Source organism: Panthera uncia (assembly GCF_023721935.1).
Source record: "Panthera uncia isolate 11264 chromosome D3 unlocalized genomic scaffold, Puncia_PCG_1.0 HiC_scaffold_8, whole genome shotgun sequence".
In the NCBI taxonomy this organism is placed as follows: Eukaryota; Metazoa; Chordata; class Mammalia; order Carnivora; family Felidae; genus Panthera; species Panthera uncia.
The window spans coordinates 52,313,828-52,330,619 of record NW_026057586.1 but is presented as its reverse complement, the minus strand read 5'-3'; the positions used below and the strand labels follow the sequence as shown (position 1 = coordinate 52,330,619).

The 16,792-nt window shown below is 36.7% G+C and overlaps 1 protein-coding gene across 2 annotated transcripts in view; it reads right to left on the bottom strand.

The window, feature by feature from the left end:
- The window catches only part of NDC80 (NDC80 kinetochore complex component), a 62,302-nt gene that overhangs the window by 10,679 nt on the left and 34,831 nt on the right, over window positions 1–16,792 (bottom strand). For both annotated transcript variants that reach the window (XM_049620371.1, XM_049620372.1), the window contains 3 exons: window positions 5,803–5,895; window positions 4,433–4,563; window positions 2,072–2,174 (listed from right to left, as the gene is read on the bottom strand). In XM_049620371.1, coding sequence (XP_049476328.1) covers window positions 2,072–2,174; window positions 4,433–4,563; window positions 5,803–5,895 — 327 coding nt within the window. The remainder of the gene's footprint in view (window positions 1–2,071; window positions 2,175–4,432; window positions 4,564–5,802; window positions 5,896–16,792) is intronic.

Genomic DNA, 16,792 nt, shown 5'->3' with positions numbered 1-16,792 from the left:
GCCCTATTACTCCACTATCTCTTCCTCTGCTCATATTCCCTTCCTTATTCCCATTCCTTCTCTTGCTCCTCTGGCCATAAAAGATGAGATAATACCATGCCTCTGTGCCATTGTTTATCCCCACCTGCCAGACAGATGTTATAATACCAGGAGGATCACTACCTTAACAGGAATGGGAGAACTTACTGGATGGGAAAAATAAAAATAAGACGCTATTGGGGGCTGCCTGATCCAATCTGCTCTGATGTTCTCCATGCCTGTTGGGTCACCGCTAACCCAACCTATTGGCCTTTGCCTAGACTTGAATTGGGCAGACCACCTGATTTAGATCCTTGTCTGCACCAGATGTTGAGTACAACTCATCGCCTCCTCAATGATACCAATCCCAGTCTGGCCAGAGCCTGATGGCTCTGCTTTCCACAGGCCCCCCGCCCCTTTAAGCAGCTACTCCAATCACACAGGCAACTGTAAATGTTACCCTATTAACTCCTCAACCACTTATTATCATAAATTATCCAAGGACCTAATGGATGACATAGAATGAGTGGCCAAATGTCTCGTGGTTTTACAGGATCAAGTAGACTCCTTAGCAGCAGTAGTCTTATAAGACAGGAGAGGGCTAGACCTGTTAACTCCTGAAAAAGGAGGACAGTGTCTCTTCCTAAATGAGTAATGCTGCTTCTATGTTAACCAATCAGGGATAGTGAGAGATATGGCCCAACAACTAAGGGAGTGGATCATCACATGGAGGCAAGAATTAGCAGACTTATGGAACTCTTGGAGCAACATATGGAACTGGGCATCCTGGATCCTCCCTTTAGCTGGTCTTCTCCTAATGGTTTTCATAGCCCTCCTGTTTGGTCCTTATATTCTGAACATGCTAACCAGGTTTGTTTCCTCTGGCCTAGAAGCTATAAACTCCAGATGATGCTCCAGTTGGACCATTATAGCTGTCATTACTCCCCATTGGATGAAGAACCCTACCTATCACACCCCTCCCTTTGACGCCCCTGTTCAGCAGGAAGAAGCCAGAATGGTTTTTGCCCCTCCTCCTGTGACAGCAAGGGGTTCCCTGGTCCCCACAAACTGATTTTCTCTAAGGCTACAGAAGCCTGAGAATCAAGAGGGGGTAATGAGAAGGAATGAGGGCAAGAGCAGATAAAAAAGGGGCCAGCCAGATGTCTGAGACTGGATACTCCCCTTGCATGCTTTTGGCTTCTGTAATCTTGCTTGCCTCAGTTGCATCAGCCAGCTGCCCGTGTAGTACAACCGATAGTACCCCACCGCACGGTGCAGCCAATAGAATGTTTCCAAGTGCCTAGAAGCTAGCCAGGCATGAAAGAAGGCCAGCACCAGGGCTCAGGGCTCAGCCTTTGCAGGTGACTCTGCAGGGCTAGCACTGGTGCAAAATAAACAGTCTTTTCTGATTTTCCAAGTGTGTGTCACTTGTCTCTTTCTGGGTGTCACGTATTTGCTGTAACAATACCATATGTTCTGTTTTCAATAAATGGAAGACTGTCAATGTGATATAATGAGTTTTTTTCCTCTTAATCCATTCACAATTGGAAATATATTGTCATCTAAAAAACTACCCAGGAATTTTAAAGTTTAGCATTTGCCTTGGCTTTTGGACTCCGTACAGCAGATTGGAGGAATAGTGTTATTGTTGAACTTTTAAGCTATGCTTCATGTTTCCTAAGTACTCTATTCAATATTTTATAGGTACTCTACATGAAATTAACAGAGAGGAAAAATATTTGTCATAACACATGTTCTTTCATTTTAGTGGATTCTAAAGTGTGTTGGTATGTTTTCTGTATGCAGAATGTGGCTTGGCACATCATGATATAATAAATATCATTATATGCTGTTTATGTGAAAAAAACAGATTATTTTATGAAATGCACAGATGTCCCCTTACCATACCACTAAACAAGATTCTTCTGATAAATTTTCACTAGAACATATTTTCCATAGAAGTGCAATTTATCATTTGTATCTGTAGAAGCAAAACGGAAATATCGTTTTAAAAAGCTTTCTTAGCATGTAGGAGAGACCTTCATACACTTACCTCTACAGACCCTACATGTGTAGCAACCATCTCTAAAAGACGCTGCAAGTTATTTCCCACTTTTCGTCTTTCTTCAGTTGTGGTCTGCACAACTAGTTGGTATCTGTAGAATAAACAGTCTTGTTTGTGTTGCTTAGGAAAAAACTTAATGTATCAGTCCTAGTTAGCTCACTTCTTTTCACATTCAATAAGACCACGTTGTGATTGTATATGTGCTGTTTGCTTCTCAACCATTGAAACCAAAAAACATTTTCAAAGATCCTTTGCAAGCAACAAAACAATACAGCACCAAAACCTCATGCTTTAACATATAAAACCTGGGAGCAAATGGTCTTAATTGAATCTCCAAAAAGACTGTAAACTTAAGTGCTTTCAGGGGCAAGGCATTAAATACATTTGAATGGGGGAGTGGGAATCTTACCTTTAGGCATGCAAATTCAAATTAAAAACAAAAACTGCAAGCCAAAAAACACTTCAGCTGAGTTTTTTATCCCTAAACTACAAATAAGCAAATGAAGAGGTATGATTTTCTGAAGGGTTGTACTTCTAACCTAAAAGTGAAATTTTTTTAGTTGAGGGCCCCTTTATTGAAACTTTAGAAAAAAGAGCATATGGATTACCTATTCGGTATGTTGATTTTACATAGGTTGCACGAGAGAATTATATACAGAAAGGCAGAATATTCTTTCAAAAAGGGATGTTGCTATTTTAGTTACTGTTAATAAAAAATGTGGCTGAAACTTTTCCTATGTAAGGTTTAAAATAAGGGAAACCAAGAGAGAAAACTTGACAGTGTGTAATTTGATAATGAAGAACTTCTAAGAAATGTAACATAATATATACAGTTATGCTGCTTGTTTGGAAATATGTATTTGTTCCAACTGGACTGATATATTATGTAGCAATTTGAGCATAATGCAAAATTTGTATTTGCTTATGCCATTTCCTTCCTTCCTTTTTTTTTTTTTTTTTAAGTTTATTTATTTTTATACTCTCTACACCCAACGTGGGGCTCAAACGCACAGTCCTGAGATTAAGAGTTGCATGCTCTTCCAACGGAGGCAGCCAGGCATTCCTATATGCTTTACCTTCTTGAGAAACACTAAGTGAACGTAGAAAGCTGTACTCAGCTGAATCCAGATGCAAAGGAATACACAAAACACATTAGCCCACAAATGTGTGTGTGTACCAGCTCTGTCAGTTCATTGCATTGTGTGATGAGCCACATGCATCCACATCTGGTGTTAAATATTTCCATCTGAGGGGCACCTGGGTAGATCAGTTGGTTAAGTGTCCGACTTTAGCTCAGGTCATGGTTTGTGAGTTCAAGCCCCACACTGGGTCTGTCAGTGCAGAGCCTGCTTCAGATCCTCTGTCTGCCTCTCTATCCATCCCCAGCTTGTACTCACTCTCTCTCAAAAATAAATAAAAACATTAAAAAAAAACTTTCCATCTGATTTTAGGTAATCCTCCTTCCACCCCATCTCAATAATTTACAAGCTGCAACCTTTTGAATGCTCATTTCCATAGGCAAACTTCAAGTCTTTTTAAGATAAAGTGTCATATTTATCATAGCATTTATGTATTTCTTAACCATTTACAATGTGTACAATTGTGCTAACATTTTTGTTAGGTTCCTATCTTTTGTTTGTGTGTCACTGACAGAGATTTTGAGTGTTGTGCCCTAATCCCCATTTTCCTATAAATCCTGATTTTTTATTGCATGATTTTGTGGTGCCTATTATGAGGACACAAGTTGCGTTATAGAACGATTGTATGATTTATAGTATATAGTTTACTATATAATACATGTGATCTCTAGAAAGTATACATATCTTAAAAATACTAACAAATAGCCAAAGTATTTAAATTGATTTAAAATTTTATGTTGTTTTCAGGGTTTAAAAGTTATTTATTAATTAGATCTAAAAATAAATGATTCCTGGGGCACCTGGGTGGCTCAGTCTTGTTATGCATCTGACTCCTGGTTTCGGCTCAGGTCATGATCTCACTATTCATGGGATGGAGTCCTGCATCAGGCTCTGTGCTGACAGCATGCAGCCTGCTTGGGATTCTCTCCCCCTCTCTCTTTGCCCCTCCCCTGCTTGCACGCATGTGTTCTCTCAAAATAAATAAATAAAAACATTTAAAAAGGAATGATTTTTTATAATAGTTGCAGAATATATTTGTTTAGGGACAGTATCTCAAGTTATAAGCTGCTTTCATGTAAGTACTGTTCATTACTCCTTCTCCCCCAAATAGCTCTATAATATAAATCAAAGCAAATAAATGAAGATCTAGTAAAAAGTTAAATAATTAACCTGAAAATACACATTATAAATCTTGGTGACATAAACTTACTCTCGCTGAATAGCATCTAATTCATTCATAGCTTCACTGAGGCCCTCGTTAACAGCACTCTCCAGCAGGTGCTTGTGCTTCTCCAAGGACTCCAGCTCATTGGCACATTTTTTGTCCTCTTCTTCAGCTTCCTATCAAGATAAAGCCACCCTTGTGGTTTGTGATACTCAAGTTCTATATACTCCATATACTATGTATGCTCCACGTACCATATATATGTGAAGCATTGAAAAAAATCAGGTTGCATCACCATTTGTATTCTCAGAATGTGTACTATTTTACATGTAAGAGACTTTAAAATGCTCCGTTGGGAATTTTATAGTGTCAACCTAAATGCAATCTAAATGTGACCTTCTCAACAGGACTGTATAGAATTCACTCAGCAGTATTTTCAAGTATGTACTATAGGAAATCTTATGATACTGATTTGAATTTTTCCTATGATCATCAAAAAGGCCTTTTATATAGGCAAAAATGTGGGTCACTTTCATACTACTTTTATTTCACAAGTGTATTAATTATGCACAGGCAAAGGAGCTCAGGGTCATCAATTCTTAGGTTTCTCAAAATGAAATATGAGAGCCTTTCACTGAAGTGCTTTAAGAGAATAAACTGAGGTACTGTCATGGAGAACATATGAAAAAATACAAATGATTACCAATTGCCTCATATTTCACATGTAGATCACATTACCGTGGCATATTTTCTAAAAATTTTACCCTGCCTAACAAAATGTATAGTCCCTAAACATAATACAGTACAAGGCCAAGAGATAAGTTTTCAATTCCTGCTACTTTTTTGGTGTAACCAAGTAAATAATATTGGTATGACTAAAATTTTCACCTAAATTGGATAGGTGGTAATGAACAGTCATATGAGTGCTTCCCTAAGTAAAATGCTGGCCAGAAAGGGGATGAATTAGAGGCGGTGGGAAATGAACCCACATTCTAGATTTCATACAAATGGTCTTTGAAATTTGGCCAAGATAGTCAGTTTGCAATGACTCTTTACAGGCTATCCCACATACACAGGCCTTACTGGAGGTTTATGCTTTAGGAGTACTTAACACTAAATCTCTATAAAAGGTAGAAGAGATTATTTTTAAAACATGTTTTGGTCTTACAAGCATGCAGAATCTTATAAGCAAGTCTAAAATATTAATTAGACAGTAAACATGTTCTAGGATATAACAGCCCAATTCCAGAAAAAAATCCTTTAAAAGAACAAAATAACTCTTTAAAATAAACTTTGGAAGATGAGACTAAAACACAAGTTATAGGATATGGCTTAGAGATTCAGTTAGATGTCAGAACACGTGAATATTATGACATAGTTTGGCTCACCTATATAGACTATGACAAAGTTCTTACCTTAACTTTTTGTTGGTAAAGATCATCCAGCTTTTGAACTTCTTCTTTCAGAGTTCTTACACCTCTCCTGCTTTCTGTTATCATTGTATTTAACTTGGGGAAAAAAAGTTTGGTTGAGAAATCACATCCATACATCAAAAACATCTTAATAAGTTATAGAACTTTCATATTATCAAGTCTACTAACTGAACCATGTTATTCTCACCTATCATTTATACCCCAAATTTATTATTCTCCAAAGAGGAATTTCAAACAACAAAAAAACTTATGTTTTTTAACATATAATACTTAAATGCAGAATGGCATTGGTTAGGAATAAAAAATGTGGCTTAATTCCCAGTAAAATAATGATACCAATAACTTCTTCCACTAGTAGCTGTGGGAGTGTCTTTAAGCTCTATACTGTAACAATATTATACATATTACATATACTCTTAACATTTTAATATTAATTTATTAGTACATATAAGTTGTTTTTGCCCTCTAGTTTTGAAGTCTAGCTTTACTTAGACTTGATCTATTTTGTTAGCTATCTAGTTTCCCATTTGTTTACTTTCTAGGAGAAAAGAGAAGTATGAATAGTGATTTCATTGGATGTTTGCTAACTGGTTATTAGTCAGTGCTTCCTTCGAAAAAGTAATAAAGTAACCACATTTAGTCTTATTCAACTTTGAGCTTTAAGATCTGTTGAAACCAAAACTAAAGAAAAAAAAGTGTTTCCAAAGTTCAATTCCTGTCAACAAGTGCTAATACCAGGTGATACCAGTAATTAATACGGAACGTTTTCCAGCTAGACCAAGAAGGTATTTCTTGCAGGAAACAGAATATATCAAAATGTATAAATAAGCTGGATATATTTTTTTAAAGTTTATTTATTTTTGAGAGAGAGTGAGAGAGTGAGCGAGCACAAGCTGGGGAGGGGCAGAGAGGACAGACAGAATCCAAAGCAGGCTCCAAGCCATCAGTGCAGAGCCTGACGTGAGGCTCGAACTCACGAACTATGAGATCATGACCTGAGTCAAAACCAAGAGTCGGACCCTCAACTGACTGCGCCACCCAGGCGCCCTGCTGGATCCTTCCTTAAAAGAACGATTCAATACATATATGAAGTTATAAAAAAATTATGTTTATATACATATTTGGGAAAAATTTAATGAAGCAATTGTTATTTGGTAAAAGATAGGATGGTAAAATGACTACATATTTATTAAAAAAACTTGCATATACTTCACATTCAATTATCAAAGAATAAGGAATATTCTTTTCCTATTTTACAAATGAGAAGAATTGGCTAGAATAAATGCTATTCGCTTAGGATCATGCAACCAGCATATGCCCCGAACTCCAAACTACATGTTCTACTAACTCCAAGGACTTTTCTATACCACCTGACTTTCAAGTTATTTTAAAGGATGGAGTTACTGAAGCTACTGTTGGGCAGGAAAAAATTTTCTCTGCCATTAAAATTCTTTTGGCTGATCTAAGAATTAAACTGACATGAGACCGATTAACAGGAGAGAATCAAATTTAATTTCGTATGTATGGGGAATCCACAAAGATATGAGATTCTAAAGACAGGCAAAATGATGTATGAGTGTTATCCTGAACTAAGGATAAGGGTAGGGGCCTGGGACTTCAAGAAATGGACAGCAATTCATGGGAAGATGAAAAGAGTAAATGTTTGTTGAACAAATGTTTGCTGGGCCACACAGACACAATGGGACACAGAAAGGAATTTTAACAAAGGGACTTTGCTAAGTTCCTCCCTGTCTACCACCCCCAGTTTATATTATACTGTAGTTATCTGTGGTGATAGCTGTCTTCTGGGAGCAGATCCTTTAAATTCTTTTAGGCAGTTAGGGGATGGAGATCAAAGTTTCTGAGTCTTTTGGGCCTTGAATGTTTTCAGCTCTAAATAAGCTGCATGCCAAATGACACATCTTGGGACAATTTGCCCTTGGCCTTGACACTATAAACTTCCAGTCTAAAGACATGTTATTTCTGAAATAACTACTAAATTAAACAAGTTGTTGCATTAAGTTTGCCTGCAATAAGACCAATGGACACCCAAATAACCAGACTTCCACTAGGCTGTCATGTTTGGTCAAAATCATGTTTACTTATCTCTGAGCAGCTTCTACCTTACATGTAAGCTTTATTAAAGTTTCATCAATTGAACATTCCCCTCTCCAGTTACAAAAATATACATTTCCATGGTGGCAAATAAGGAAAAGCTTAAAGAAAATAACAATTACCAATAATACTACAATCCCAAAGAACCACTATTAATATTTGGCATACTTCTTCTAGTATTTTTTCATTCATTCATTCATTCATTCATTCACTCATTCATTCAATAAGCATCTGTCCAGCAGTTTATAAGCAAAAAAGATATCATTAGTTACTTTAATTAGATGATTTTTTTTCTTCTGTCATTGAGAAGACAGAAGCCACTAGAATAGAATTCCATCACTTCTTGCCTTCAGTCAACCCAACCAAAATATTTGTTTGAGACCTTTCCTTCTTCCTTCCAGTCAGTTTCAGGATGCAGGACACCCATTTTACTCATCAAGATAAGCAACACATTTAGCTCTTTTCTGGACCCCAAGCCTTCAAAGTTCTTCATGAACCATATTCAAACCCATCAATCCTTTTTGATCATAATTTTTTAAACTTTACTATCTTTCCCTTGAATGCACTCATCTTAAAAACAATTTTTTTAATGTTTATTTATTATTGAAAGACAGAGCAAGACAGAGCATGAGCATGGGAGGGGCAGAGAGAGGAGGAGACAGAGAATTTGAAGCAGACTCCAGGCTCTGAGTTGTCAGCACAGAGCCTGACGCGGGGCTCGAACCCACCAACTGCAAGATCATGACCTGGGCCCAAGTTGGATGCCCAACCGACTGAGCCACCCAGGCGCCCCTGAACGCACTCATCTTTAAAACCAAACAACTCCCTCCCCCACCAAAAAACCCCACTGCACAAAAATGAAAACCTTTTCCATACACCACTTCCTATGATTCCATTTTCTTTCCTCAGACTCAAACTTTTGTGATAGTCTAATTTGTGGTAGTTCAGAGAGTGTAGACTATTCATATTCTACAGCATCTTCCTCTACTACCATTAAACTTCAGTCTATAATAATATGCTTTCTGGCTCCTCTGCTTCACGAAGTTGCTTTTGCAGATATCACCAGTAACATCTCAATTACTAAAGTCAATGAACACCTTTCAGACTTAATCTTATTAGATATCTATCTAACATTTGTAGTTGCTGATCACTCCCTCCTGAAATTCCCTTCCTTGGTTTCTATGACCATGGAAGCTCCTAGTTTTCTCTTTTCTAAGTTTTCTCTTTCTGTCTCTCTCTCATTTTCACACCTGAAAGATCTCCTGGCTTTAATTACTACATGCTAAGAGATACTTATTTACAACTATGTCCAAACTTCAACTTCCTACAGGGCATTCTCCACTTTGATGTCCTAGAGACCTGAAACTCAGCATACCCCAGCCTGAAATTCTTCTATACCCTTCTCTTGTATTCTTTATCAACTTTCTAGAATATCACCACTGAAAGATCCTCTTCTTGACCAAACCATTCATGCTCTCCTGAACTCTTCTTTCTTTTTTTAAATATTTATTTATTTTTGAGAGACACAGAGCATGAGTGGGGATGGGCAGAGAGAGAGAGAGAGAGAGAGAGAGAGAGAGAGAGGGAGATACAGAATCTGAAGCAGGCTTCGGGTTCTGAGCTGTCAGCACAAAGCTCGACAGGGGCTTGAACTCACAAACTGCAAGATCATGACCTGAGCTAAAGTCAGACACCTAAATGACTGTGCCACCCAGGTGCCCCTGACCTCTCTTTCTGGCTTGTGTTTGTCCTCTATATTGTTCAGATTTAGCAAGAATCATGCTAAGACAGTTTAATCAGAATCCCTAACCTCGATATCTAATCAGGTTCCTCATTCTCCAACATCTCCCAGTTGATATCTGATCACCTTGACCTGCCTTCAGTATAAACCCTATTAGGTCGGTTTAGACAGAATCCTCCCTTACCCCTAGCATTTCCCTCAGTAAATTTTTATCCACTGATCTGCACACTACTCCTTGGTTATTAATTCCCAGTTTTTCTTTCAGTTGTACTTGGAGATAAGCCTAATGTTTCTCACCTACTATAAAACTTCTTTGTAATAGCTCCCCCTTGAATAAAGTCTACCTTACCACCATTAAGTGTCATGGCTAATTTTTCTTTTCCTCTAACAGCATATACCAAAGGTGGACACCTGCATTCTTAATTTCTTTCTTCCTTAACCTTCACATCCAAATAGACCACTAAATTACATAGTCTCAATCTTTATATTTCTTTTTTCCATTGTCACTGCAATAGCCTTGGTTTGAGGCTTTACTTATCACTCAGGATACTGTTAGGTCTCTTAACTGTGTGTCTCTAGTTTCATGTACCTCTAACTGAGTCTTCAAAATGCCAACATCGTGGGCTTACTAAAATACACAGGTGTTGGGGCACTTGGGTGGCTCAGTTGGTTAAGCGTCTGACTTTGGCTCAGGTCATGATCTTATGGTTGACGCATTTGAGCCCTGCATTGGGCTCTGTGCTGACAGCTCAGAACCTGGAGCCTGCTTCCGATTCTGTGTCTCCCTCCCTCTCTCTCAAAAATAAAAGAAACATTAAAAAAAAATACACAGGTGTTCTGCTTTCTCTTAAAAATCTTCAATGGTATCTGGTGCCTACAGAATAAGAATGCAACCAGTAATCAAGAACAGCAAGCTCCGGGGCACCTGAGTGGCTAAGTAGGTTAAATGTTCAACTCTTGGTTTTGGCTTAGGTCATGATCTCAAGGTTCATGAGACTGAGTCCTGCTGTGAGAACGGAGCCTGAGTGGGATTCTCTCTGTCTGTCCCTCCCTGCTTGTATGCTCTCCCTCTCTCAAAATAAATAAACTTTAAAAAGGAAAAAAAAAAAAAAAAAAAGAATAGACAAGTTCCTTCATAACTATGTTTTTGTTTCTCCAGATCTAATTGCTGTTTCAACCTTCCCCAGGGATGTAATCTTAACAGGTCAAGTCTGGAATTTGTTAGCACCACTGAGGTAGTAATCTGCCTACTAAGACCATTTTGTTCCTCAAGGGGAGGTGACTTTTCCTGAAATAATCCTCTTTTTTTGGTTTATGACTTCCTTGTCCTGCCTTTAAAAACTTTCCTTTCTATAGTCCTTTGAAGCTCTTTTCTGTTTGCTAAATGGGATGCTACCTGATTCATGAACTGTTGAACAAAGCCAATTAGATCTTTAAATTTACTCACTTCTTTACAAAACTAGAAATGCAGCCCTAGAGACAATACAAAATGCATCTATTTTTATTTTAAACAATCCCCAAACCTCCCCTATTTATCTTAAATGACTTGTAACTTGTATTCTTTCCTGGTGCCTTTGAGATGTACATGTTAAAGTACAACTTCAGGAAGGTAATTTTTATCAAGAAAAAAATGAAAAACACAAGTTATAAGGTCTCTGTTTACATGTTTATGTGTGTCTATTATATGTGTGTTATAGATGTGTGGTATTTTCTGCCTCTGAACGGTCTTACTAAAATTAGTCTGTAAAAAAGCTCTATTTAACTGGACTTAAATAAGTGCTTAAAGTATTCATAAAAATTGTTAAAATATAATAGAAACTAACCCAAATGCTTTCTTTCTTTCTTTTTTTTTTTTTTTTTTAAGTTTTTTATTTTGATAGAGCAGAGGAGGGGCAAAGAGAGAGGGAGAGAGAGAATCCCAGGCAGGCTCCGCACTGTCAGCACAGAGCCTGATGCAGGGCTGGAACTCATGAACTGTGAGATTGTAACCTGAGCAAAACCCAAGAGTCAGATGCTTAACCGACTGGGCCACCCAGGCACCCCTAACCCAAATGCTTTCTGAATGCATATCACATAAGTGCTTAAGTTAGCTTAACTTTGTTGATTTAATTAAAATAAACCTTCCTTAAGAGATATCAACATTGAATAAAATCCTTACATACAAGTCTTATTCCACCTGGGCTTATCAATCAAATGAGTTAATGTTATCTGTTACAAAATTTGTCAGCAAGAAAAATTAGCTTGGGCTGATGGGTGACTTTGTTTAATAAACTTTTGGTGGGTAAACTAAACATAGTAAAGGGGCACCTGGGTGGCTCAGTCAGTTAAGCATCTGACTCTTGATCTCAATCAGGTCATAATCATTTGATTTGTGAGTTAGAGCCTCAGCACAGAGCCTGCTTGGCATTCTGCATCTCTCTCTCTCTCCAAATAAATAAATAAACTTTAAAAATGATAAAAAATAAACACAGTAAAGAACAAGTATATTAAATGGATGCAAATTAGATAAAAAGTTTTTAGGTGAATTTTTAAATAGTTTTCCCAAATCTTTTTTTTTTAACCTGGAACTTTAAAGTTTTGCTAGGTTTAAGTTACACGATGAGTTGCGTTAAATTCATTCACTATTCATATTATTTCCAAGTAAGATAAAATACTGAAACATTAATTACTGAATATCGGTTTATCCACTTTTTACTTCCTTTTACAGAGGAACTATAAAGGTATGTGGGTCTACTAGTAAACATGTGTTATGCTGCTCTGACAAATCTTCTGTGAGAAAGCACATGTTTCTTAAAGTCATAAAAAAGTATTTATTAGTCTGCTAATTCATATAATGGTAATGGAAAAGACAATTTATAATTTCTTACTTAGATTTCACCAGAAATTAAAAGTTTCCGAGGGTTAAAAATTCTACTATGTGTAACTGAAATTGCTAGAAATAATAAGGGAAACACATTCTATGTGTGGTCAGGGTTGGCTGATTAGAATGAATTTAGGGGCTGTTGTGTGGCTCAGTCGGTTAAGTGTCGAAATCTTGATTTTGTCTCAGCTCATGATCTCACGGTTTGTGAGTCTGAGCCCCGGATCAGGGACTTGGGATTCTCTTCCCCCCCTCTCTGCCCCTCCCCTGTTCTCTCTCTCTCAAATAAAAATTTAAAAAAAAAAAAAAAAAAAAAAAAGAATAAATTTAATTAAGTAAAAGAGTTTTAATATAAAAAATAAGCTAGTACAAACTTAGAATGTGGTTTTCTTTCTGTTAATAGAGCAAAGTTTTCTCAGATTACTGGTCCACTCTTATTTGGAAATTTAAGCAAACTTTTTTCTTAACTTTTAAAGTAATCTGCCTAGAAAGCAAAGATTTTGTTTTCTTAAAATAATTTCCTGTGTTGTTTTTATCAGGTCTTTGATTACTTAAGAAAGCTGAGCATTCTTTATTAGAAGAGCTAAGTTTTACTTATAACTATTTTACTTTCTGTATTTGTCTGTGAAGTCTTTGTCACCATAGTTAAACGGATAACTAGGTATTGTTTCACAGTGACCTATGATCTTATTTGACAAAGTATCTTAAAACCTCTTCATATTCCTACAAACTTCTCCAAAGCGAACTAACTTTTCAACCTCAAACTAACTTTGAGATTTTCTGGAGGGCTTCTAGAACCTCCCAAAAGACTTGTTATCTCTCCAGAAAAAGAAGAGATGCTAAACTAATTAGGCTTATTTGATATGTTAAATTATGTGGGAAGTATTGGTCAAGTAAGAAGACTAAGCTTTCTTTCTATTGTATTTATGTAAATATATAAGTTTTCTAGAAGTTGTACTAAATCCCCAAAGTCTAATATATCTTGGTATAGTGTTATCAGTCATAATTCCACTTATTATCTTAAAATATTCCATGTTACTGAAATAACCAACTTTCCTTGTCAATTCCATTACAGTGAACTTTAATCAGATTTCAACAATGGACATTTTTACAAGTCTTTTGTCATTCACAGACTGTTATTGTTTTACCCTGATACTCTGCAATAGTTTCCTGCAAAAATACTTCATCTTCAAGGAGATGTAAGGAAAGGGCTTTTGACAAGTACAGATTTCTGATAACTTTATGATCATAAAACTGAACTGGGTAAGAATTTCCAAAACTAACAGTAAACTGGATTCAAGTATAATAAGAATTAGTAACATGGAACTGAATGAACTGAGGAGGATGATCATAACTTTTTATGATTTGTTGTTTGAAATGCTGTTGTATAATGTTTTGCTTTTCCAGATTTAAGGACATCTTTGTCTTATGTAGGATTTACAACAATTTGTAAATATATATATTTACAATATATATATTACAACAATTTGTGTATATATATATATATATATATATATATGTTTAAAGTTTATGTATCTGGGTGGGGGAGAGGCAGAGAGAGAGAGGGAGAGAGAATCCCAAGTAGGCTTTGCGCTTGTCGGCACAGAGCCCAATGCAGGGCTCCATCCCACAAACCATGAGATCATGACTTGAGCCAAGATCAAGAGTCAGATGTTTAACCAAGACTGAGCCACCCCGACACTCCTAAAGTATATCTTTATAAGCAATGATGAAACATTTACTTTTTCTACCTGGTTCAGATTTTGGAAACTCTTTTGAGTATTCTTTTCATGATAATACAGTTAGTTATTTGTATAAGTTCATTAACAACCTGTCTCCTTGTAATAAGACACACAATTGGAAATATTGGGTATATTATCAAGGCTTTGATTGGATTTTCATATTTGAGAGAGGTTTGCATAGACTCATATATGACTGGACACTCTTAAGGAACTAAGGTTGACTTTAAGGGAGTCAATAAAGCCCCTTGCAAAAATCAATCTGGTACACCTTGCTTACAAGTTTCCAGCAAAGTAATTTTAAAAAGAGCTTATATGGTCAATCACTTTTCTTGCTATTCTTATGTAATTAATCAGGCCAAGTCTAATGCATATAAATTAGTTTTATTGTGGTTATCTTTGGTAAAATGGGGGTAATTGTAGAGAGAAAAATTATGTTTGAACCTGTGTAGATATTAAATTCTAATCCTGTTGTCTCTGAGGTTCTGTTACATACCAATAGATTGGACTAGGTCCTGGATTCTTCTAATTTCTTCAAATATCTGGCTATAACTGTCCAAATTAATGTTTCCATTTTTCTCCCCTGACTTCTGATTTGGAACATTAAGAACCAAGACTGCCTTGAATCTCCTTGAAAGGGACTATTACTACCTCCTTACTACCCAGATGGCAGCAAGATTTCAGGGACTTGAACCCTAAATACATATCTCACAGCTGAAGAAGGCTCTGCCTGACATCTAGTCCTGTGCAAATGATGGAGACTTCCCAATCAAATTGACCAAGAAGAGAAATAGCTGACAGCAAGGTAGACTGCTTCTTCTCAAGACACTGGATCAAGACTTCGTACTTTAAACATGCCATCTTCTATTCTCTTCCTTTACTTTGGCACTGGTCTGGAAAGATAAAGCCATCATCTGTATCTCCCAGGCCATTGCTAAGGGGGTATTTGGAACAACTTTTTATTTCAGGCTAGGACAAAACCTAACTGACCCTTGGTGTGTATAGGTAAATGCAGCAATCCTTGTGATTTAATCCATTAACAGGACTTCCTTAATGGGAATGATTTGTGCCCCAACAGGGTTTTTCTTTGTCTGTGGTGGTTATCATCCCCCCTGGGACTATGAAGGCCTAAATGGCTAACATATAATTGGATAACGCCTCTTAGGTTATTTAACTGTGCCTCTAACTGCCCATACTGAGATACCTCACTGGTCAACTCCCTAAATTTAAACTGTCAAGTCAGAGGGATTTTGTAGGAGGCATTCATGACTCAAAATTAGCTTCCTTTGACTCTGGCCAAAGTTGTTCTTGGTAACAGGACAGCCCTTGGTTATCTTTTAACTGACCAGGGAGGTGTTTGTGCTATGGCCAACACTACCTGTTGCACCTGGACTAACATTTCTGGGGAAACTGAAACTCAGTTATATAAGATCACTGAGTAAGCCACTTGGTTTAAAAAGATGACTCCTTTAGTGGGGTCTTTCTTTGACTTACTTGATTTTGATTGGTTTGGGTCTTGGGGACCATGGTTGGAAAGTACAGTCCAAACATTGGACTTATTTGTTATAATCATAAAAATCTCCTACTATGTTGTATTCTCTCAAAAACTTTAAGTGTATGTTTGCAGCCTTGAACTATCAAGCAAATGATCTCCCTAGGACTAGATCAGAAAAGTGAAAAGAATGACAGACTTAAGGAATATGAACCTAGAACTGAGACCTGTGACTGTCACAGAGATTAAGCACAAATGTCATGACTTAGGTCATGGATATCACACAAAGGAACAACAAAAGCTGCAAGTGGTGCTGATGCCTTAAATTGCGATCGTATCTCTCAATCAAGGTGATAGCGTGATCAAAAGGGGAATACTAAAGGAAACTACCAGTTCAAAATGGAGTTACTTGTGCTGGGCCCATGTCACCAAACCAGAGCTTAATATTCAACCTAACTGCAATTTCAACCTTCCCCAGGAATATAATCTTAACAGGTCAGTCTGGAGTTTCTGGTTAGCACCACTGAGGTAATCCACCTCATAAGACCCTTTTGTCTTTCAAAGGGAGGTGAAATCTTGCCTGAAATGATCCTTTTGTGTGTATGTGTGTGACTTCCTTGTCCTGTATTAAAAATTGTTTTCCTTTCTGTAGTCCTTTAGAGTTTCTAATTGTTAAATGGAATACTGCCCAATTCATGAATTGCTGAGTAAAGTCAATTAGATCTTCAAATTTACCCAGTTGAAATTTTAACATTTGTTTAATTATTTTAATTCATTAATTTACGTTTAGTCATTACTATGTCAAATAGCTATTTTATCTTATGCCATCTTAATTTGGTTTAAACTATTTGGTTTAAACTATTAACCAAACTTAATTTGGTTTAAACTATTAAAGAAATAGTTTAATCTTCAGTTTCTGAAGCATATGATATTACTAATCATTTCTTTTTTCCCCTAGTTTTGATATAATGTATATATACCATTGTATAGGTGTAAGGTGTATATGATATGGGGGGGGGGGAAGG